General features: G+C 32.9%; 2 protein-coding genes across 2 annotated transcripts; both read left to right on the top strand.

Annotated features, from left to right (window-relative positions):
- The first annotated feature begins 349 nt into the window (after positions 1 to 349).
- LOC109148855 (suppressor of mec-8 and unc-52 protein homolog 1) lies at positions 350 to 9,767 on the top strand. Its single transcript, XM_019296610.1, has 16 exons — positions 350 to 556; positions 1,810 to 2,020; positions 3,066 to 3,218; positions 3,298 to 3,346; positions 4,383 to 4,466; positions 5,102 to 5,205; positions 5,491 to 5,577; positions 5,667 to 5,720; positions 6,220 to 6,315; positions 6,633 to 6,760; positions 6,943 to 7,069; positions 7,154 to 7,213; positions 7,326 to 7,433; positions 8,002 to 8,102; positions 8,872 to 8,923; positions 9,407 to 9,767. Exons 1-16 carry the CDS (start codon positions 525 to 527, stop codon positions 9,503 to 9,505), a joined length of 1,545 nt encoding a protein of 514 aa, XP_019152155.1. The 5' UTR covers positions 350 to 524; the 3' UTR covers positions 9,506 to 9,767.
- A 9,200-nt stretch (positions 9,768 to 18,967) lies between these two features.
- LOC109148569 (GDSL esterase/lipase At1g71691) lies at positions 18,968 to 21,240 on the top strand. The gene is made up of 4 exons (XM_019296304.1): positions 18,968 to 19,351; positions 19,450 to 19,577; positions 20,253 to 20,492; positions 20,624 to 21,240. The coding sequence occupies exons 1-4, from the start codon at positions 19,063 to 19,065 to the stop codon at positions 21,092 to 21,094; spliced, it is 1,128 nt and encodes a 375-aa protein (XP_019151849.1). The 5' UTR covers positions 18,968 to 19,062; the 3' UTR covers positions 21,095 to 21,240.
- Positions 21,241 to 24,055: the final 2,815 nt, after the last annotated feature.

Here is a 24,055-nt window from a genome sequence, read left to right on the forward strand (position 1 = left end):
AAGCTAAACATGAGTCACTGAATTTATTTTTATAATAATTACAAATAAATTATTTTTTATTTTTTATATTTATTTTAGTAATAATATAATTACATAAATCATATTATATATCGATTTTTTTTTTTAAAATAAGTGCAGACAAACAAATCATATATTATTTGTTTATAATTAATTGAGTAATACTTTACATTTATTTATAATCAAATAAATGTACACTTTCAAATATTAAAATTATTTATAATTTAATCTTTAAATTTATTATCTAAGTATATAATAAAAAAATTTCATCCGTCCCGTCGCACGGGTAAGATACTAGTTCTATATAACATTGGACTTAAGCTCCCAAATAAAACGGGAATCTGATGTTGGTACTTGGTGCGCCCCAGCTAGAATACTAACCCGAACCGAATGCCAAACCCGTATCGAAGAATTGATTACTCTTACTCAGTTAAAATCTGTTTCGTTGAAGAAGACGAGAGCAATTTAGGGTTTTAGTGTTAAAGTCGATTCTCCATCACTCAACTATGTCGTCCACCCTTGAAATAGAAGCTCGAGAGTACGCTTTCTCCCTCTCATATATTTCATATGCTCTATTTATGTGTATATGTAAGTGTATATGCGTAATGCTCTTGTTTCGGGTGAATATTGGGGAAAACCATGATTGTTTGTTGAAAGTTCGAAATATGCATCAGAACTATATTCTTTTCCTTTATGAAAATTTAGTTTTTTCTGTTTACTGAACAAAAAAAAAAAAAAAACGTTTTCTCGACACTTTATAACTAGACTAGAAATAGCTAATGCATATCTGAAGTAAGCTGACAGAGATTCTATAGTATTTTGAAAGTACTTTGAACACTTTTCTGAAACAATTTGAATGGCAATAACTCAAGTATTAAATTTTGTTTGGCTTCTTTTTTCGGTTCTGTGTAAATTCAGAGGAATTTTGTAGCAAAGCTGCAATTTTTACATGGCTACTGTTTTTTGAAGTTATGGAAGCTCAATTAAGTAAATGTGCAAGCATGTAATATGTGTGTGCAGTAGGATGTGTATATTTGACCATCAGGGGTTGCTAACGTGTTCCGATAATAGATCCCAACGATTAAATAACATACATTTCTTAGTTCATCTGCAAATTCTGTGAGAGGGAAGATAATGAGGGAATTTTTAGAAGCTCATATAAATTTGGAAAAAGAAGCATGAATTCTGAAAAAAAAATAAAACCAATTTCAAATTTGCAGCACTATGCCTATGGCTGCCGCCGTTAATTAGGTAAATGGGACTATGAGAGATCTACTTTGTAAGTCATACTACTCAGGGTCAGGTCCAATTAAATTTGAATGGCTAATTCTCTAATTGTACTTTGAGATTTACTTTTTCAACTTCTAATATTTTTGTATTAAAAACTAATTCAGTTCCAAAGTTATTCAATGCAGTCAGAAAGTGAGGACACGTTTGTTTTCTTAAAGAAATTTAAAGAATGCCAATTCTTTTTTTTTTTTTTTTTTTTTTTTTTTTAAGAGAAGCAGAAGAGACCTCTTTTTCTTTTTTCAGTCTTCAGAATCCTAGTACAATCAATTTCTCTTTGGACTATCTTTCTTTTAAAAGAATTGTCCTCTTCTTATCTACTCTTCAGAATCCCAGTAAAATCAATTTCTCTTTAGATCATCTTAAAAAAAATCCTATGCTCTTCTTCTGTTTTAATTTTATCCTGTTTATGTTCTTTGCTTGGGAAATGGTATAAGATTGTGTTATCATGTACTGATATAAAGCGAACAAGAAAACTGATTGTGTGTCTGCTTTGTTGTGCAGTGTAATTAAGATAGTTCTTCAATTCTGCAAAGAAAATTCTTTGCATCAAACTTTCCAAACATTACAAAATGAGTGCCAGGTTTCTCTCAACACAGTGGATAGCCTTGAAACTTTTGTTGCTGATATTAATGGTGGGCGATGGGATGCAGTATTACCTCAGGTCTCACAGCTCAAGCTTCCTAGAAAAATACTCGAGGATTTGTATGAGCAGGTATGCAATCTCTGATAGGGAAAAAAGCTTTAATGCCATGTATTCTCATTTATCATTTACTTGCCAACAATATTTGTGTTTTGCATGTTTCCATTTTTTCCTTTTGAATTCACAATTCAAAACCAAAATTTTCATTATTATTGGCATGGGAAAGAAATGATAATACTGGAATGCTTTTGAGTCTGCTTTGTTAAGTGTTGAACTATGAAACTGTGTATATATCTCACTATGAAAACTGTACAAGATAGAACCTATTTATACATAGGCTAAAGACTACTAGGCCACATAATTCAAAACAGAAATGTAAGACTAAGAGCAACTCTCTCTAACAACCCTTATTCCTCTAACATGCTTGTTATTTTAGTTGGTCATTAGGCTTACAGTAAGGGTGATAAAACCTTTAGTCTACACCGTTTCCTCTTTATTTTCTGTTTCCATTATTAATTAATTTTTCAAATGAAGAAAAGCACAGCGGAATTCCTAAACTCATATGGAGGATTCATTAGTCTTGACCTGCCTTACTCCAAATCATATATATAGAGAGAAATGACAATTGGAGACTAGGGAAATAAAATAAGTTCCAGACAAGTCTTGCAAAAGAAAGAAACTGAAGTGAAAGGACATTTTTGATGATATGTAGGCTCAGCTTTTAAATACACGCACAATTTTGAATATTCTTACTAAAGTATCCATTACAATAAGTGAGAAAAAGTAGACTTAAGGATATATTTTCTGCAAGTTCTTGTGGAAGCCATGATTAAAATGACAAGATCACACACTTGGCCGAATTCAAGCCTGAGATTTACTAGTGTGCATGTTCCCATATATCACCTTGCAATGTATGTGTCTTTTAATATTTGGTTGACATGGACACAGTTGGTTTTACTTTATACTTGAGGATTTAGGTGGTATAGCCAGAGTGTTTATTTCATCTTTTAGTGGTGTATTTTAATGAACTCATAGCTGATGCTGCAATGTTGACTGGATACTTTATGTTCTTACGAATAATGCTTATTCTAATGTATTTTTTTCCCAAACAAATTAGATTGTTTTAGAAATGATAGAACTCCGGGAGATAGATACTGCACGTGCTATTTTGAGGCAAACACAAGTGATGGGTGTCATGAAGCAGGAACAACCAGAGAGATATCTACGACTTGAGCATCTATTAGTTCGGACTTACTTTGACCCGCATGAGGTTAGTGTTCTTATGGTGTGTTATGCATTGTATTATATGTACGCATTCATACTGAATCTGCTCCAAATTATGTGTGCAGGCTTATCAAGATTCAACAAAAGAGAAAAGGCGTGCACAAATAGGCCAAGGTTTCAACCATTCTTGTGGTCTTTGCTTGATAGATTACTTTGATAATGCATATATTGACCCAATAGGGTAATTTGGTATCAACAGTTTTCAGTTGTTTAGAATAAACTGATAGCATTGCCCATTAAGCAATGTTGTAAAAGGCACTATACGCTAGTTGGGCGCCTAGCGCCGCCTAGGCAGCCTAGTAACTATAAAAAAATATATAATAAAAGGCAGCGTTCCAGACTTCCAGTGTAGAAGACAATAAATATAAATCAAGTAGAAGTGCTTTCTATTCTCTGAAACAACATCCAAGGAATTCAACCAAGGGATTTTATAAGAGGAGTAGCCGATGAGGTGCAAGTGAGGCTGATGGTGACGGACGACGACGAGGCGACTCCTTGTGGTGACTGCGGCGATGAGCGGATGAGGAGGCTGAGGAGAATTGTGGCTGTGGTGATTGTGACGGTGGCGCTAAGGCTGAAGGCTCTGTAGTCTTTCGATGCTTTTGACTTTTTTTTTTTTTTTTTTTTTTTTTTTGTTTTTGTTTTTGTTTTTGAGTTTTAGCCATTTAGGGTTGGGCGTCGACTCGGCTGAGTTGGGCGCTGAGGGCGCCTAGTTGGCCGGCCAACTAAAAGCCGCCTAGGGGTGAAATCCCCTCGGCCTAGGGGCGCCTAATCGGCGGCCTAGGCCGATTTTTACAACATTGCCATTAAGTAACCTTTTGGTCGTGCAGATACTTAATGATTTATACCCTACCGTCTTTTTTGTTTGTTTGTTTGTTTGTTTGTTTGTAGTTTGATAAATAAAATACCTGATGGTAGCTTCTACATATTTCTTCCCAAATAAAAAGGTGAAAAATGAATGGGACAGAAATCACAGAATGCTAATGTATGTGTTGCTATTTAAGATTCTGGATGATATTTAATGGGACTAGACAGAATTATGGTGTTATCTTTGTTCACTCACTTTGACTGTATATGATGCTAAGCATATCTGCAGTTGGTAAGCCTCTATCTCATTTCTGTTGATACACTTTCTTTTGCTGCATTTCAGCTCTTGCTACAGAGGTTTCTGTTGTCCCTCCTTCACGACTAATGGCTTTGATCGGTCAAGCTTTGAAGTGGCAGCAGCATCAAGGTGACAAACATGAACTTGCACCTACATATACTCTTTTTTATGCAAACCTTCTTTCAAAAAAAATGCTAAAGACAAATATAAGATATGGTGATTTTCTTAGAGTATGAATTATTGTTCCAGACAATGAATTTATTAAGCAGTCTGGTATTTGTGGGAAAGTATGAGCAGGTAGAATGTGTAGTAAAAGGAGGAGGAACTCTTCAATATAGAGATTTGGGGTTACCTCCAGATCTTTTTGAAATAATCCAGTCAAGAGAGCATTATTTCCTTTGAAGGATTAATTGCTTACAAATGGTAGTGTATTCCTTAATCCTTAATGTCTCAAGTTTTAATAATATGACTTTTGGGCAAATTGGTTTTGGTCTTGATATTATTGTATCATAATATATTGATCTTGCCACTGGCCCTCCACTGCATGTCTATACACAAATTCTTCTTTAAATAAGTGATTGTTAGGTAAAAATGTATAATGCTTATTATTGCAACACCATTATTATATTGCTCATTGAGTGAATATCTTAATATCTACTCTACCAAGTTGCAGTCATTTTTTTTACAATTCATGTAGATGTTGGAATGGATTGTTGCCTGCTACTCTTTTTTTTTTTTTTTAACCACCAGTGTACTCTTTTCAGGATTACTTCCACCTGGAACACAATTTGACTTGTTCCGGGGAACAGCTGCTATGAAACAAGATGAAGAGGATATGTATCCCACAACTCTTGGGCACACTATTAAGGTAAATAAAAAGCTTTGCTTTGACTTAATTTCTTTTATTTGGAAAATGAAGAATTTTTGTGTTGATTTTTTGTTGGCAGTTAATTCTATTGAACAAAACCATATAAACCTGAGATAATGTTGTTCAATAGGCTCCTAATATATTTTCATATACTGAGACCTCAGCTGATTGGATATTTCCTCTTGTAATAGTCTTTCTTTTTCCAACTCACTTAATGTTGTTTGTGGCTTTGAGGGAACCAGATCAAATTTTGAATATCATTTTGATAGTGGTTTGTCTCTGCAGTTTGGGAAGAAAAGCCACCCAGAATGTGCTAGGTTCTCCCCAGATGGACAATTCCTTGTTTCCTGCTCTGTTGATGGATTTATTGAGGTACTGATCCAACTCTCTCTAACATCTCACTGTTTCTTGAGTTTCTAGATTCTTTTTCTTAATCTTCTTTTTCTTTCTCTGGAGTCCAGGTATGGGACCACATAAGTGGAAAATTAAAGAAGGATCTTCAGTATCAGGCTGATGTAAGTTAATTTTTTCAATTTTTGAGTACTTTTTTGTTTGATAAAACTATAACTTCTGGCTATCTTGCTATCATGATAATATAAGTTGTTTCAATATTTTTTGGTAAATTGTTATGATTCCTTTGTCTTTGTCTTATGATTATGCGTGCCTAGTTTTGTGATTCACTATTTTGTCTTCTTGTATTTTGGTGCTCAATACTTTGAAAGAAACCAGATAATATTTGGCAAGTGCAATTGTTATTAGTGTTGTCTATGAAAATGTTTTATGTGCGACTCATTGTTGTTAGATACTTTCAGAATTAAACTATCATTCAAATTTTAGAGATACTGTTTTATGTATTCAAGAAAGAAATTACTGGTCATTTATTCAACTGAATGATGATATACATAAAGTTTTGAGCTATCTAGTTGTCCTTAATATATGTTTTGGCAAGATGGAGTTCTCCATTTATCTGGTTGTTAACCTTGTGTATTTGCTGACATCATTTGAACTTTGTAGGAAACATTTATGATGCATGATGATGCTGTGCTTTGTGTTGATTTTAGCAGAGACTCTGAGATGCTTGCATCTGGATCTCAAGATGGAAAAATAAAGGTAAACTTGTTTTTATTTCTGGGTTTACATGCCAGCATTATCTTGTCCCCTGCCAATTTCTTCCTAGTTTGTATTGGAAGATGGTTGAGTGGATAACTTGAGGAAAGACTTACAGGTTTAGGTTCAAATGATTGCTCTGCAGTCTGTATCTATTCTTTATATGTTATTGTCTACATGGGAGTGGCAATCTGTCGCGCATTTTGCTGTGGAGAAATTAAGAGAGTAAAGAAGAGGGGGAAAGAAATTAGGAACATAGTTTGCTTAACCATACCCTGTGTAGTTTATTCAATTTTATTTTTTATTTTTTTTTATTTTAGGTGTGGCGTATAAGAACTGGTCAGTGCTTGCGCCGTCTTGAACGGGCACATTCTCAGGGTGTCACTAGTCTTGTCTTCTCTAGAGATGGAAGTCAGATCTTGAGCGCATCGTTTGACAGCACTGCCAGGTTTGTTGTGGCTATGCATATATGTGATGACATTTTGTTTTTGAGGGACGGGTACCCATCTTTTAAGGGGCAAAGTCAAATTGAGGTTAAGAGTAGCTTGACTTGTTAAGCAATGATAATTCAATGGCCATTGGGAAACCTTAATTGATCTTTGCTCTTTTTTATTCCTAAATGCATTGTAGAATCCATGGCCTGAAATCGGGGAAATTATTAAAAGAATTCCGTGGCCACACATCTTATGTGAATGATGGTATTTTTACTAATGATGGATCTCGAGTCATCACGGCATCTAGTGATTGCACAGTGAAGGTAAGATTACTTTGTTATTGACTATAGAATCAATGACAGACTTTTCATATTCTATGCAAGTCTCATTTGAAATACCTAAAACAGGTTTGGGATTTGAAGACCACAGACTGTCTACAGACCTTCAAACCTCCACCTCCTTTGAGGGTATTTATCTTTCATGGCCTACAGCTCTAGTTCATGCTTGTTTGTTTTTACAATCATCTTCCAAGGCTTGCTTTCACATAATTGTTTAATTTCCATTACTTTTTCCTTATAGGGAGGCGATGCATCTGTAAATTCTGTTCATCTTTATCCCAAGAATACAGATCATATAGTTGTGTGTAACAAGACATCATCAATATACCTGATGACCCTTCAAGGGCAGGTAAACCTTTGTTTATTTTATTTTATTTTATTTTATTTTATTTTTCTTGTTATGTGATGTGACTACATAACTTGCTATGTGGGGTGATCATTATGGTTAATTTGTTGACTATCCTGAATTGTTTGATATATTCTACTCATGTTTAATTGTTTTACAAGCTCTTTTTATTTCCTTTTTCCTTTTTGCTATTCCTTTAATTAACTGACCCCCCCCCCCCCCCCCCCCCCCCTCCACCAATTCTTCCCCAAATGTTCAGCATACACCTAGTTACTTGCACAATTTGCTAGATTGTGTTTATTCTTCTCTATATTACTCTTGAGAAATCCTGTACTATGTATTCATAAATCATAAGGTCTGTGATGCCCGCTTGTCAATGCAGATTCTGATATTTTCTGAGGTCTAGTCATTCTGTAAAAGATTGGAGAGTTTCAAACTTTATCTACTATTATATTGTATTTAGTGTTCAGAAACATCTTCTACTGAATCAGACACTTTGCGAGTTTTTGAATACTGTAGTTAGGGAGTTGAAAGTTTGTGTTATCATTCTGAGCTTTGCACTGGAATACAGGTTGTGAAAAGTTTCTCATCTGGTAAGAGAGAAGGCGGTGATTTTGTGGCAGCCTGTGTATCGCCCAAAGGAGAATGGATATACTGTGTCGGTGAAGACAGGTATAAATAATTGATTCTCTTTACTGCGCCTTTTGGGCTTGCTCGAGGCTTCCAGTAATAAGACCACTTAAGTATAGATATTGATATTGCAGTTTCTTTTCTCCAGTTTTATGTTAACTGGAGTGAAGGGAAGCAAATGCATTTAACATTTATTTCAAGATCCCTTTCCTTTTTCTATAACCTTGCATTTCTATATCTAATCTAAAATCTAATCTAATCTAAATCTAAAAAATAATAAGTCTCAATCAAAGTTATATCCCTCATTTATGTCCATGTTTTTAATGCTAATCATTTTGTACATTTATGCTTTTAGAGTTGTACTATATAAATTTTTGGACAAAAATACCTCTACCGTTATAACTTCCATTATCTTTTCCATTATTGTTACCATGCACATGCATCCACCATATATTTTTTTATATTCTTTAATAATAATAATATTTGTAGACATTATATATTGGATTATTGTAATAAATAAATTTGATTCATATAGATTTTAATTAGTAGGTATTTGTTACCATGCACATGCATCCACCATATATTTTTTTATATTCTTTAATAATAATAATATTTGTAGACATTATATATTGGATTATTGTAATAAATAAATTTGATTCATATAGATTTTAATTAGTAGGTATTTGTTAGTTATTTTAAAAGATATAAATATTGGGCATATATTTTTGCGCATCGCGCATAGAAAAGACTAGTAAACATTATAAAATGCTTTTCATAAGCACATTCTTATATGCTGGCTCTATTTTGACAGAAACCTGTACTGCTTTAGCTGTCAATCTGGCAAACTGGAACATTTGATGAAGGTAAGCTCTTAAACCTTATTGAAAACTCTTTATTTTTTATTCTTGTAATTTTCCGTTTGGTCACATAAAAAAAAGCCTGCATGTATACAGTGCCGGTCCAAAAAGTCGAGGAATAACCTTGCTAATGAATGAGGATTTTATTCCATTAACATACCATGCTAGCCTTATTGGCCAACCATAATCATAGGACAACGGAAAAGTTGTTTAATATGGGTTCCTTTTCCTCATTTTATTTGAGTCATCTTTTCCATTTGTTCACTCTCTTTATTTCCTTTCACCCATGATTTCCAAAATGTGGCCTTTCAAGCTTCTTTGTATAGGGACATGAAATATGGATTTTCCTCGAGTGGCTTCTAACTCTCGCCTCACCAAAATAAATCTTCTTTGTTGTATTTTCTATTTTATTTTTGGGCATTGTATCTAGCTCTGTTCCTTAACATCACAACACACCGATAATGTTCCATTTTTAACGCTTGCTGGCAGGTGCATGAGAAGGATGTGATTGGTATCACTCACCATCCCCATATAAATCTTGTTGCCACTTACGGTGAAGACTGTACCATGAAATTATGGAAGCCGTAGTTGTCCCTCGCGTTGTGAAGTTGTGGAATGAAATTCTATTTCTAATCCCACCATTTGCTTCTCGACGACCATCTTTGATTATTGTAGTATCAAGTTTATTTTTGTACCAGTGTATACAACCATGGACCACCAACCCAGACTTCTACTCAAAATTGACAAATCAATGTACTAGTTCTGATAGACTAGATACCTGTTTCTGTAAATTAATTCATGTTATTGCTACTTTGGTTTTTGAGTAATATTACACTTGTTTTCTCTCTCTCTCTCCTTCTTGGATTAACATGAATGTTTCTTCTTCTTCTTTTTATTTATTTATTTATTTATTTATTTATTTTTTTTAAAAATACTTTGGATTAACATGAATGTTTTGATTGATTCAAACAAAAAGGGTTTACAGCTTTTGTTGTGTGTTTTGTTTTGTTTTGTTTTGTTTTTTTTGTTTTTTTTTTTGTTTTTTTTTTCTCTTTGCTCTAGAAAAGCTAGTTCTTGCCAAATGGATGACTAAGATGGACTCTTAGTTTTCTTCTGAAACAAATTCACATATGATCATTTTCGTATATGTACATGGACATGTTCAAGTGAGAACAATCTCAACCATCTATTTCTGACCGATTGACAAATTAAAAATTTAAGAAAAAAATATAATGACAATTTTGTAATTATTACGAACTTTAGATGCACATTAAATAAAATTTAATTGTGTATCGATATCTAATAGTGCCTTTAAAATCTACCAATGGTGCACTCAAGTTTGTTGTGTCGTAACATATCAGTGCACCTTATAGTACAAGCATAGTTAAGTGTACTCTTTTTAGAGTTGAGTGCACTTTTAGTTACTAGCAACTGCAATCTTAAATTTGTCCCAATGCATAATAAAAGTTCACAATATTTATGAAAATGTTATCCCCCTTTTTTTTTTTTTTTCTCTAGATATTTAACTTTGTCCATAAGATTAACTCATGTAGATGGATCATATCAGTCCAATTATTTACGAAGAAATTTGTTTTCATTTGAGCTTGAATAAGCTTTGATTATATATATATATATATATATATATATATATATATATATATATATATAGGGTCAGGTTCATGTGAGGTCATATCTTCCCGTGTGGTCAGTGCGGCATACACCATTAGGTATGCATAAATGCACCACACAGTGTTCGTAAATACACCATTATGTGTGGTGTATTTTTTTTGTGTGGTGTATTTTTTGGCATTTTATTCTGGTGTATTTTCGAACACTGTATGGTGTATTTATACATACCTAATGGTGTATGCCACACTGACCGCACGGGAAGACCTGACCTCACAGGAACCAAAATCTATATATATATATATATATATATATATATATATATATATATATATATATATATATATTTGTACCTTACGCGTTTCACTTTTTGCATTTCTCATTTCTTATTTTCCATTATTGTGCAACCTAGGTAGGTAGTCACTTTAATGTTGAGTTCAAACACATGAAAGAGGAATTATATTTTGTTTTAACTTTTTTTTTTTTTTTTTAATTTTCAAGATAATATTTTTCTTAAATTTGCGTGAATATACTGTAACACTTTCCCGTATAATATATTACGGAGTATATATTACGGGTCTTAATTATGTGGTGTAAGTGACCGGACTAGGCCCAATAAGTAGTTTGGTTGGACTGGACATCTAAGTTTAGTCTGTATTTCACCATTATGCATGCCTATATAAAGCCGGTATTGGTAAGATATAATACATACAACATATAACACCTAAAGTTATGGTACTCATACTGCTCAGAAAATACCAATACGCCATGTAGGTTCTGAGTCAAGTATGACACAAAATGACTAACACTTTGCATGTCTAGGCAAAACAACAAAATCCATCAACTATAACTGAAGATCTACATTACTTCCGTTATTACGAGGTTAGACTATATTTAGATCTAACATATATACATATATTATGATTTAAATATTACAGCTTAATATATTGTATTGTCTTTTTGAATGACCCTAATGATTTCCCAAGACGAGGCAATTAAAAGCTTCTTTTGGTCTTGGTAAAGAACTAGAGACAGAATCTTAGCAGTATAGCAGCCATGTAGCTAGCTCAAAGGGTCAGAGCTCTAAATGCAACCCAACTTCTTACCTGCCTCTACATGAAAATATATACAAATGCATTAACTTCCCGGTCAAAATCACAACCAGTACCACACAAATATATAAGTTTTTAGTTGTACTTTTGTATACTTTTTAAGGTAAATTTTACGTAAAAAAAAATACCGTATTCTCAAAATAAAAATCAAGCAAAATATATTTGTAAATTTATACATTATGCAAGTTATGAAACATGCATCACTTTTTTCTTTTTAATAGTATTGCAAGTTGTAAAATTTCTATATTTTGACTCTATTTAATAGAGTTTGTTTTAGAGCTTTTAAATTAAACTCGATCTTATTTAAACTTATTTTTATATACTATGTTAGTATGTTTGATATCATCTAGAAATAAATTCAAGATTTTAAAGTATCTCTCACAATCCTGGATTGTGCTGCAATGTAGAGGTATTTGGAGTGAGAGATTCCCTCTTTTTAAACAATTTTTAATTATTTATTTACTTTTGTCTCACTATATCCTCCCCTCCATTCTACAATACAAAAGGCATTCAAGAAGTTAACATGGGTAGCTCACTTGGTTATATGGGTGAAGTTTGGGAACAATGATTCAGGATTGAGTCTCACTCAGTTGAGTTATCATGATTTACATATTCACAGATGCTCTATTGGGCGCATTCAAGAAATTAAAAATCACTTTCGTCCTTTTTTTTTTCTTTTTATTTTTTCTCCTTTTCCCCCTTTTGTATTATTATTATTATTATTATTATTATTATTATTATTATTATTATTATTATTATTATTATTATATTTTCTTTATTATTATTATTATTATTATTATTATTATTTTATTTTACTATAGTTTGGATAGATAGATCAGTTGAACAAAAATATAGTTCACTAAAACTATTGACTATTCTTATATTGCTTAACATGATTTATTCATTCAATGCAAAGGCTTTAACTATTTTCATTGAAAAGAGACTAAAATGTTACCTTATAAACAATTGAAGGAACAATAATTCTTAGAGTAACAATTGACTGACTGAAATCACTATTTTATTTCTTTGTGTCTTTTTATTTGCTAGGGTTACAAGACAAAATTTACTCATTCTAGTGCATATTTTTAAGTCACAAAGCGAGATTTACTCAATGCACATTCTCGAATCACAAAGAGAGATTTACCTATTGGACATTCTCAAGTCACAAGGGCGAGATTTACCCAATGCGCATTCTCGAGTCACAAGGGCGAGATTTACATTCTTGATAGTTGTTACGATTTTTTCTAATTACTAAAAAAACAACTATTTTAATCCCAAATAGGAGATCATGAGCATCGATAGGAGCATTATTGATTCTTTGTACTTTAGTAGGTGGAGAAAGTATATTGAACATATACTACATTGTAACAAAGTCTAGTTTATTAAAAAAAAAAAAGATGGATTGCCTATATATACATAGTCAATATGGGAGGAAGTGGAAGATCAGACGGTGGTCCATACCCGGCCGCGGACGGCGGAGTAATTTCTTGGGGCAAGCAAAGGCAAATTGAATGAGGGCTGAGAATTCTCATGATGCCCGCCCAGCCCACCTGCAAACGGAGTGAAAATACATAATTACATGCACCGAATAGAAGAAGCTAAGCAGCGCCGCGGCTCAGATCAGATCCTCCGTCCAAACCATCCAATCACTTGTATGCATTTGCCAATATCTCCTTCACACACTAGCTTGATGATCCCAATAAACCCTAAATTTTTGTGTCGTTGACTATATATTTTCCATTATTTTTGTGGAGAATTGAATGGAATCACACTAGTCAACTCTGATGTTTAGAGAAACAAGCTAAGTAGTTAAGATTCAGATTAAAGCATTCCCAATCATCATTATATTTATCCTTCAATTCGTTATATAAAAATAATTAATAGTGATGAACATATACCATCATATTGGAGAAGGAATCAAATGTATTTTCTTTTACATTCAAGAATTCGATCTCATTCTTATGCATGTGCTTCCATGCATACCCCTTTGAGGTTCAAGAAATGAATACATACATTGCTTCTCTTTGAAAATCTACTTCAATAGGACTTGAAATCAACAGGATTTGTTTCATTAAGTTTTATTTTCTAATTAAGTGCTCAAGGACAATTTCCATTTGATCAATGGATAATACTCGCGCGTATTAAGGATAACATATCAGTATATCACTATGGTTACTGTCTTGATGATTTGGGTTATGGTGTTTGCACCAAGTGGGAGAATGTAATATTTTCCTATTAATTATTATTATTATTATTATTATAACATTAGAATAATTTATGATAATATTAAGTGTTTATTATATATAGTACAACACTAATAGCTAGACTTCAACTAGGAGTTTGGTTCGAATTTAGGAGACATAATAATGACATGCATAAAACTACCACATTGATTGCATGTGGTTATTTAAGGTTCCTAGACAATCATTCCCCATACACCATCTAGAGAGAATTGAGCATAAGTGAGAGACAAAACAAGAGCTGCACATGCATGTGAACTCTAAATACAAGCAGTCCAGGATTACTCAATCATCTACAACAGGAAGGAAGCACTATGCTGGAGGTTAGTGTTTATATTATGATATGATCCTGATTATCACATGTTTATATTTTCACTTGACATAATTTGTCTTACATTGATTTCGTAGGATAGAATGTGGGGAGGTGTCCACACCTTTTACAACTACATATGTTCTCACCTGAACACTTCCATATATATATATATATATATATATATATATATATATATATATATATATATATATATATATATATATAGACTTGCACTCGGGTGCGAACGGCTCGTCCAGGCGCGAAATAGGAATATATATAGGGACGCACTCAGGTGCGAATAAGTGCCCAGGAAGGAAATGCAAACGAATCAACGCGCGACACGTGTCCAGATATAATAACTTAAAAAAAAAAAAACGCGGTGGCATTTTCGTAAATAATTGAATATCGAAGTGCAAGTAAAATCTCTTACAAGTGCACATACTTTCACCTATAAGTGCATGTAATTTTGTCTTGTTAGCATTCACTTTCCGCAAACATTCATGCACCTGGGTGTGCTTATAACTATATGTGCAACTATTTATAACTATAGGTGCAACAACTTATAACTATAGGTGCACCTACTTTCACCTATAAGTGCATGTAATTTTGCATTGTTAACATTCATTGATCTGAGTTCAGCGAGTAGTAATACCCCTGAAAACCACTCGCAAACATTCATACACATAGGTGCAACTACTTATAACTATGTGTGCAACTACTTAGAACTATAGGTGCAACTACTTAGAACCATAGGTGCAACTATGTATTGATGCTCAGTGTAAATTTTTACTTGCACCTATAATACATTTTACATGTATTTGTAATACATTTTACTTGCACTTCGATGTTCAATTATTTACGAAAATGCCACCGCGTTTTAAAAAAAAATAAGTATTTCTCATTCATTAGATCTGGACACGTGGACGGATAGAATCCATTCCTATTTCGCGCCTGGGCGAAGTATTCGCACCTGAGTGCGATTCTATATATATATATATATATATATATATATATATATATATTTATTTATTTATTTATTTATATTTATTTATTTATTTATTTTTCAAATGTGAATCAATGCTATCATGTGAACCTGTATACCATTATGCATCATTGACTTGTTCGATCTTGTGATTGATAATGAATTTGATCCGGTAAATATACATCATTGCAGCACTGCACTGCACCAAATGCACCACTCCTTAGATCTTCACCATCCAATCTCACATCTCAAAGGGGCATGGGGGTTTAAGTTCACATGATAACAATAGTTCGATCACACCTGAAACGGACCCTCTATATATATATATATATATATATATATATATATATATATATATATATATATATATATATATATATATATATATATATATTCATAGAGATTATTCAAACTAAGCTTAATGATTATTTGAACGCCTAACCTTACCTAGGATTGTAGTTTCGTAAGTCCAAATTAGATAAGACCTTAATGTTAACTATAATATATATATTATCCAAATAAAGGTTATTTGATACATTCCTTTTTCCTTTAATTTGGGCGTGCATGGGCTAGTGATGGGTAGCTAGCTAGCAACAATTAAGCTTGTACGTATTAAAATCTAGCTAGCTAGCTAGTGAGAAATAATAAATTTGTTGAACAGATAGTAGAAGTGTTTTGATATTTATGATGGGTATGATCTCTTTAAGTGAAGGGTGGCATTAGTTATTCTTGCTTGCATATTGACATTGTAGATAAGGCAAGAAGCAAAGCACCAGCCATATCCCTTATTTATTGATACCGCCTCTCCATCACATATACTTAAAGCACTTGCGGCACTGCACATGCATGCCTTTTCCCTTTCCATATCCAATATATTACTGCGCGTTTGGTTGAAAAGAGGAAATTAGGGAAAAAATTAGAAATAAATTAAGATCTTATTTGGTAATATAGTTAGCTTATTATTCTATTTTGACTTATTTGATCACTATTAGCTGTTTGATTTGATTAAACAATCAATATAAATGTATGATTAATTACCTTTTGTAACAACTTATTGCTCTAAAATAATGCTAAAATTTAAAAAGCAGTTCAAAGTAACTTTTTCGATCAATTTTTTAAGAAGTCATTTGGCATGTGGTCAACTATCAGCTAACATGTAATTTACCATACACTTTTCTACAATCAGCTAATGATATCAACTAGTCAAACTCACCAACCCAATTAGCTAACAACTATTTACCAAATACTCCTTAAAGTGAGAATTTAAATTACATTTGTTGGTAGGAAGGAATAGAATAATTGTGAAGTGAAAGGGAATAAGTGGATAAAGGCTAAAATGCCCTTATATAATATTAATATTAATATTAGTATAATAATAACAAGGGGAAAATAGTAATTCACCTTTAAATTACAATTCATATGGAGACCCTAGCAATTACAATTTCATGATTGGAGATAATTACAGTTCCATAAAATTTTGTAAGAATGGAATTACAATTCTATCACCTCAAAAAACCTTAATGTTGTTGTGTCATTTCAATTAGTTATATCATCAGAACACCACTTAATTTGATATATCAGTATTAATGGCAATATGATATCCTACTTGGTTTATGGCATGGAGCCCGGCCATCTTCGTTCTCCAAGCATTGGATCCAAAGAGGGCATCTTTTTACTTTCATCATATTATAGTGGGTTAAAAATTAAATTAAAGACTCTGAAACTAACCTGTACTTTCAACCTGCTTTTACCAATTCACATATAATCAATACTTATTTAATTTTGATGAGTTTGACAACTATTCTGGTTTCTGAATTTTCTCCAACTCTGACTTTGACTTTTCAAAACACTGCTCAACTTGCCCCATCCGTTTGCAACCCATCCTTTCATCAGAAATGATAAGGGTACTTTAATTCCATGGAATAAAATTCGTATTATATGTTTATTTTTTATTGAGAACAAAAATAAATAAATAAAATAAAAGAATAAAATTATGGCCTACTTTTTTTTTTGTTTTGTTTTGTTTTTTTTTTTTTTTTGTTTTTAATTGAGTCAATCAAAATATTTCAAATTAGTAAAAAATAAAATAATAAGCCAAAAAGAATATATAGTATATATTATGGAGTACTTCATACTTTTATAATGTCATGCATCCATCAACATGTACTAGAGAGCATAGAGGATAGGGGTGTTACCGTCTTAGCAAACATAGTTCTAGTGTTCATGTTTGTGTTCGGTAAACGTTCATTTATGTTTGTTTATTAAGGTAAATGAACATAAATGAATAAATTTTATATATAGCTCGTTTAATAAATAAACAGAGTCTCAATATTTGTATGCTCGTTTGCTAAGAGCTAATGAACGTATTCATTTAAAAATGTTCATGAACATGTTCATTTAATAATGTTCACGAACATACTCGTTTAGTGTTTGTTTAAGACGGTTCACGATCAGACTCATTTAACTGCAATTTATTTATTTTATTTTTTTAAAAAGTTTAAGATACTACTTTGGTTTAGCTTAATTTTTTTTATAGGGGTTATGTTTTTTGTTTGGTTATTGTTTGTAAACATGAACTGTTTCTTGTTCACGAACAAATTATGATCATAAACATGTACATGCGTTTGTTTGTTTACCATTCATGCATGAATGTGTAACGAACACGTTCGTGAATGTTTTCGCGAACATTAATGAACACTAACGAACACTTAACAAACGAACACGAGCATGATTTTAAAAAACTTTGTGCTCAGATGGCATGTAGTGACCTCTCTCATGTGTGAAGTCATTAGATCGAGCCTTAGAGGAAGCGTGTTATTGTAGTAGAGTCAGTAGCATAAACATTTCATAAACGAACACGAACAACCTCCATTCATGAACTTGTTGAGTCATATCCTGCATTTCACTACCTCCACTAATCTCTAATCTCTAGGACAGGAATTATGAGAGCCCTTAAAATTGGGGTGCAATCTTAGCTTTTAAGAGGAATAGAATTGTTTCCAAATTTATGGTTGTGCAGTCGGTGGTGTAATTCATGGGGAAAGTTGATAATTTTTAATGGAGGAGAATGTTAACATGCAGTTTTTAAAGTACTTTTATAAATACTTTTAATATTTTTTTTTATCACTTATTTAAAATGGTAACATATGTGTCATCACACTACATATTAGTTGACAAATACTCTTAATATGTAATACACAACAATCATATGAATCTAAAATAAACCATCCCAGCAAAGTTTGCAAACTAGGAAGGACAAAGTCCTCCTGGAGGTATAATTAAGTTTCAGACCGTACAGTTTAAATGTTAATTAAATCTTATTTACTACTAAACAAAGTAACTTCTTATACTTAAACTCATTATCATTATCAATCTGATTTCAATACTTGAACCAAACACAAAGTTTCTGAGTGTGCATATATATGTTTAAATATTAATTAAAACCTGCACCGTATGTACCCAAAGTTTTAGGTCAAATATATTATAAAATTCAACAAAAATAACATTATATTATTCACAATGAAATTAATATGAATATGAATATAGGTGAAGGAACAGTGCAAGGAATTGAATTGAAACATTACAAAAAATAAAAATAATAATAATAAAAGAAGAAGCTGACATGAAATATGATCGAGGCAGGCCATGCAGAGGAATTCCATCCATCCTCCATTAATACACACATATATATTTACTACATAGAACAGCTTACAGCTGAATCCATTTACTACACACTAACTACCACCTTCAATTCACCCTTCTATTAAATCCTCTCTTTCCCTCTCAATTCTCTCACCCTACATACATACATACATACCTTTCTAAAGTCCTTATCTCTCAAAACCCTTAAACCTCAGCTCTAAAGAAACTTTATGTTGAAAATGGCATCAAATGAAGGTTTAAGGGCTGAAGTGTTGTTTGGGGTTGTTGTGATGATGTTGTTGTTGATTAACCATGGTGTAATAGGCCAAGATGCTGTGGGGAATGAGAGGAAAGCTTTGGTTCCTGCCATGTTCATATTTGGGGACTCTTTGATTGACAATGGCAACAACAACAACCTCCCATCTTTTGCAAAGGCTAACTATTTCCCATATGGGATTGATTTCGATGGCGGCCCCACTGGCCGCTTCTCCAATGCCTTCACCATGGTTGATGAGATCGGTAAGTAATTAATTTATATTATATTATATTGTCAATTCAATAAAATGCATATTGTACTAATTAATACGTGTAACGTTGCTGCATGTATGTACGTCCAGCTCAGTTGCTTGGACTGCCATTGATTCCGGCGTACTCTGAGGCCAACGGCGACCGAGATCGGATGCGCTTCGGAGTTAACTACGCCTCTGCCGCCGCCGGTATTCTTGATATCACCGGTAGAAATTTTGTAAGTACTGCACATATAAGCTTGCTCTAAAGAATAGAATTCACTTATATTTGGATGTTTTTTTTTGGACGGAGGCCGTTAAAGGGTCAAATCCAACTATTGATGGTTAGAGAATTGTTAGGTCAAGGCTTGTGAAAAGTCAAGTCCAACACTCTGACTCTTCAAAATATGATAATAGTATATAAGAAAATAAAGTTGTGCCTTAATTAGATGTGAAACTAGTGCTTACCCTTCTTCCAAAAGGTTGAATCCCAAGTCTAAGAGCTCCTCACACTCTGACCTGACAGAAAATTTGAGAGGATGTAAAATCAAGGTATTTATCCTTCTCCCAAAAGGTTAAATCCCGCCACTCACACCCCGGCCTGAGAGAGTATTTGGGATGATGTAAATCACTCCTTATCCTTCTCCCAAAAGGTTAAATCCCGAATCCCAAAGGCTCCCGGCCTCACAGAACATTTGAGAGGATGTAAATTAGAGTAATGCAATGACCTAGTAAATAGGGCCAAATACTGATGCTTGCACACAAGAACAAATAGGGCCAGATGCTGATGCTCGCACACTAGATATTTGTCCACTTTGATATAATCCCAAAGTAGTAAAAGAGTAAAACCTAAGCCTGGCAGGTGGCTTGAAAATGCCATTTTTTTGGATTGATAAACTAACAAATAATTTCAGGTGGGACGGATTCCATTCAACCAACAAATTACCAACTTCGAGAGCACACTTGACCAGATCACGGCCAGTTTGGGGGCACCGGACGTGTCGCAGGCGTTGTCGCACTGCATTTTCTTCGTCGGAATGGGCAGCAATGACTACCTCAACAACTATCTCCTCCCCAATTATCCCACCAAGAATCAATACAACGCGCAACAATACGCCGACCTCCTCGTCCAAAATTACAACCAACAACTCACGGTAACCAAACCACCTTTAATTCGTTCCACTTAACGTTAATAATCATTGTTGGGCAGAAGCCAATAAAGGGCCAAGTTCAGCACTCTGTTTCTCGAGTTATAGCATACTGATAAACGCTTAATCCTATGCAGAGGCTATACAATCTGGGAGCCCGGAAATTTGTGATTGCGGGGCTGGGAATGATGGGGTGCATCCCGAGCATCCTAGCACAGAGCGAAACCGGGCAGTGCTCGGAGGCGGTGAACGAGCTGGTGGTTCCTTTTACGACCAACGTGAAGACAATGCTGAACAACCTTAACACCAACCTCCCAGGTTCCAAGTTCACGTACATCGACGTCCGCAACCTGTTCCAGGATCTGCTCAAGAACTACGCCCAGTACGGGTTCAGCGTGGTAAACGAAGGGTGCTGTGGGATCGGGAGAAACAGCGGGCAGATTACGTGCTTGCCCTTCCAAATGCCGTGCGCGGCGAGGGATCAGTATGTGTTCTGGGATGCTTTCCATCCCACATCGGCGGTGAATATCTTGTTTGGCAGGAAGGCTTTTAGCGGCGGAACCGACGTTGTTTACCCTATCAATATTCGCCAACTTGCCACTCTTTGATCACTTCAATCTATTTCCCCCCCACGGCTTCGGATCTTTAGTTTTGCCACTTTAATTTGGTATGGTATATGTAGCCTAGCCTTGTTCAATTCTTAAATATTACGAGTATTTCTTTGTTTTATACTTTTTCAATTTTTCACAATTAACTATATTTTAGATCTTCATCACCTTAATCTCACAATTCGGTGTCTCATATAAAATTAATTTTCTATTTGCAAACAAGTGAGGCTACACTCTTAGATTTTTTTATTTTTTATTTTTCAAAATTTCCATTTAATCCTCATCTTATGGACATTTACCTCTCTTAGTACCTAGGTTCCTCACGAATTCACTTCTTGACGAATGACAATAACCTACTCATTGCATATCATTTATTTAGTATAATTTACCTCAGAGGAGCGGAATATATTACTATATATTTTCACAATCTTTAGTTTTGCCACTTTGGTACGGTATATGTAGCTTAGCCTTGTTCAATTCTTAAATATTACAGACTATTTCTCATTTTACTATGTCTTTTATACTTTCTTAGGCCTTGTTTGCTAAATGACTGTTAGCTGATTGTGTTAATTAGAGGGTATAACTAGTTGATAACATTAGCTGTTGTAGAAAAGTGTTTGGTAAATTAGTTGTTAGCTGATAGGTGTTTGGTATAATTTCTTTTCTAAAAAAGTTATTTGGAATAGCTTTTTGAATTCTAGCATTTTGAAGTTGCAAAAAACTAATTAACCAAACATTTACATTGATATTTTAACTAAATCAAACAATTAATAGTGATCAAAAAAGTCAAAATTGACATATAGACTATTTTTTTACCAAACAGGGCCTTAATCTTTTTCAATTCAAAAAATGAATAAGCCCACTACTGAAATCCAATTCTATGACCATCAATTTGAAATGACAATAATTATTGTCTACACCGTGGTCTACATAGTTGTGTGAACTACGATTCAAAATTGACGTCATTTTGCGTAATTTTTTTACACGACTCACTGCAACATACATTTTTATAACTCATAATATATATTATTCTAAAGCATAATGTACATTATTTTATTCTAACTCATAAAGTCATAAAGTACATTATTTTACCCTAGAAATTTCATTATTTTACTCCAAAAGTTTCATTATTCTAACACATAATGTACATTATTCTAACACATAATGTACATCATTTTAACTTATAAAATTCAACAACGTCGTCTTAAACCGTGATCCACACAGCTATATATGTGGACCATGGTCCACACAATAATTATTCACATCCTTAAATAATTAAAACGGGTTTCTCTCTTGAAAAAACATAACCAAATCTTGTTATTTGTCACAAGTTTCTCGGCCGTATAATTGTGTCTCGTAGTGCATAATATTATCGAGGTAGAACACGGCTTTATAATAAATGCAACTTTTGACTTGCATACACGGTAAAAGGAAGAAGAATGAGTATTTATTCGGTCATACTAGAGTTTGGTACATTTTGCAGTAAGCATTGATTTTAACTATCGCTCTCCTTATATAATCCTTTTTTTTTTTTTTTTTTTTTTCTAATAATAAGTTTTTGTAAGAAATTGCAGTTGAATTTTCCCAACTTCGGATACACAATTTAGCATCCTGATGTAAAAAAATAAATAAAAATTGAGGGCAGTGTTCTTTCGTTTCAACAACATTTTTACATTTGGAACTTCCCAAAACAAGTCCGGAAACGTTTGTGTTGTAATATAAAACAAAAGTTTCGAAATACAATTTTTGGACCATTTCGTAATAAAACAAAACTTGAAGTTTTCTATTATAAATATTTATTTAAGTATGACCATTATCTCATGTCACTTACTCCTATTTTAGTGGTGTTTACATTACCCTGTTTGGTAAAATAGCTGTTAGCTGATTGTGTTAATTAGAATGTATAAGTAGTTAATAACATTATTTAGCTGATTGTAGAAAAGTGTTTGGTAAATTAGCTGTTAGCTGAAGCTGTTTGGTATAATTTCTTTACTCAAAAAGCTAATTGAAAAAGTTGTTTGGAGTAGCTTTTTGAATTTTAGCATTTTGGAGTTGCAAAAAGCTAATTAACCAAACATTTATATTGGTATTTTAACTAACTCAAATAATTAATAGTGGTCAAATAAGCTAAAATTGGTCTATAGGCTAATTTTTTACCAGACAAGGCCATCATGTTGTATATATGGCTATTAGTTATTATCATGTTGTATCAGTGAGTTGGTAGAATTTGAGAGTGCATATCCAGCTGATATTCTTTCATAAATTTACTTGCACTTTGGAGACTTGTTTAAATTGTTTGACCTAGGTTAATGTAATTGTTATTAATAATAATAATAATAATAATAATTATTATTATTATTATAATTATTATAATAATAATGTAATGTAATATTCGATCTTTTGATATCATCTTTATTTGTTCATTATTTCACAAATCCATTAATTTGTTTTTTTGAAAATACAAATCCATTAATTATTCCACTAGACAATTAAAATAGATAATAATGATCTGTCACTAACTTCAATTCTTAATTAATTTTTAAAAAGAAGCCCCATTACTTTAAGAAAAATAATGCTACTCATCCTACTATTATCATTACAGTTTCACCCTTACACGGTACGAACTAATTTTAAATACAGAATTAATATAAATTGTTCGAATGTAGTGTATAATTACAATAATCACTCTTAATTATATTAACTGGCATCATTGTTATATTCTAGTTGGTCAAGTCAAAATTATCATAACCAAATGTGAAAATATGACATTCAAGTACATTACAGATTTACAGAGACATAAATCTAAGCAGTCAAAGCGTAATAAACACAAAATAACAAAAAATTAGAAAACTAAAACTAATGGATGGGCTCTTCTTTCCCAGGATGTTTTGATCTTGAATTTCCACTATATATTCTAACTCCTCTCCAATTTCTTGACATCTCAATTCAAACAGCATTTCT

The sequence above is a fragment of the Ipomoea nil genome, unplaced genomic scaffold, assembly GCF_001879475.1.
Source record: "Ipomoea nil cultivar Tokyo-kokei standard unplaced genomic scaffold, Asagao_1.1 scaffold2144, whole genome shotgun sequence".
NCBI classification, from domain to species: Eukaryota; Viridiplantae; Streptophyta; class Magnoliopsida; order Solanales; family Convolvulaceae; genus Ipomoea; species Ipomoea nil.

Bases quoted from the DNA above. Each gene is read 5' to 3' on its own strand.
- LOC109148569 (XM_019296304.1), top strand. From the start codon at position 19,063: ATGTTGAAAATGGCATCAAATGAAGGTTTAAGGGCTGAAGTGTTGTTT. The intron at 19,578-20,252 runs GTAAGTACTGCA...AAATAATTTCAG, and splicing joins ATATCACCGGTAGAAATTTT to GTGGGACGGATTCCATTCAA. The intron at 20,493-20,623 runs GTAACCAAACCA...AATCCTATGCAG, and splicing joins ATTACAACCAACAACTCACG to AGGCTATACAATCTGGGAGC.
- LOC109148855 (XM_019296610.1), top strand. From the start codon at position 525: ATGTCGTCCACCCTTGAAATAGAAGCTCGAGA. The intron at 3,219-3,297 runs GTTAGTGTTCTT...TTATGTGTGCAG, and splicing joins CTTACTTTGACCCGCATGAG to GCTTATCAAGATTCAACAAA. The intron at 5,721-6,219 runs GTAAGTTAATTT...TGAACTTTGTAG, and splicing joins ATCTTCAGTATCAGGCTGAT to GAAACATTTATGATGCATGA.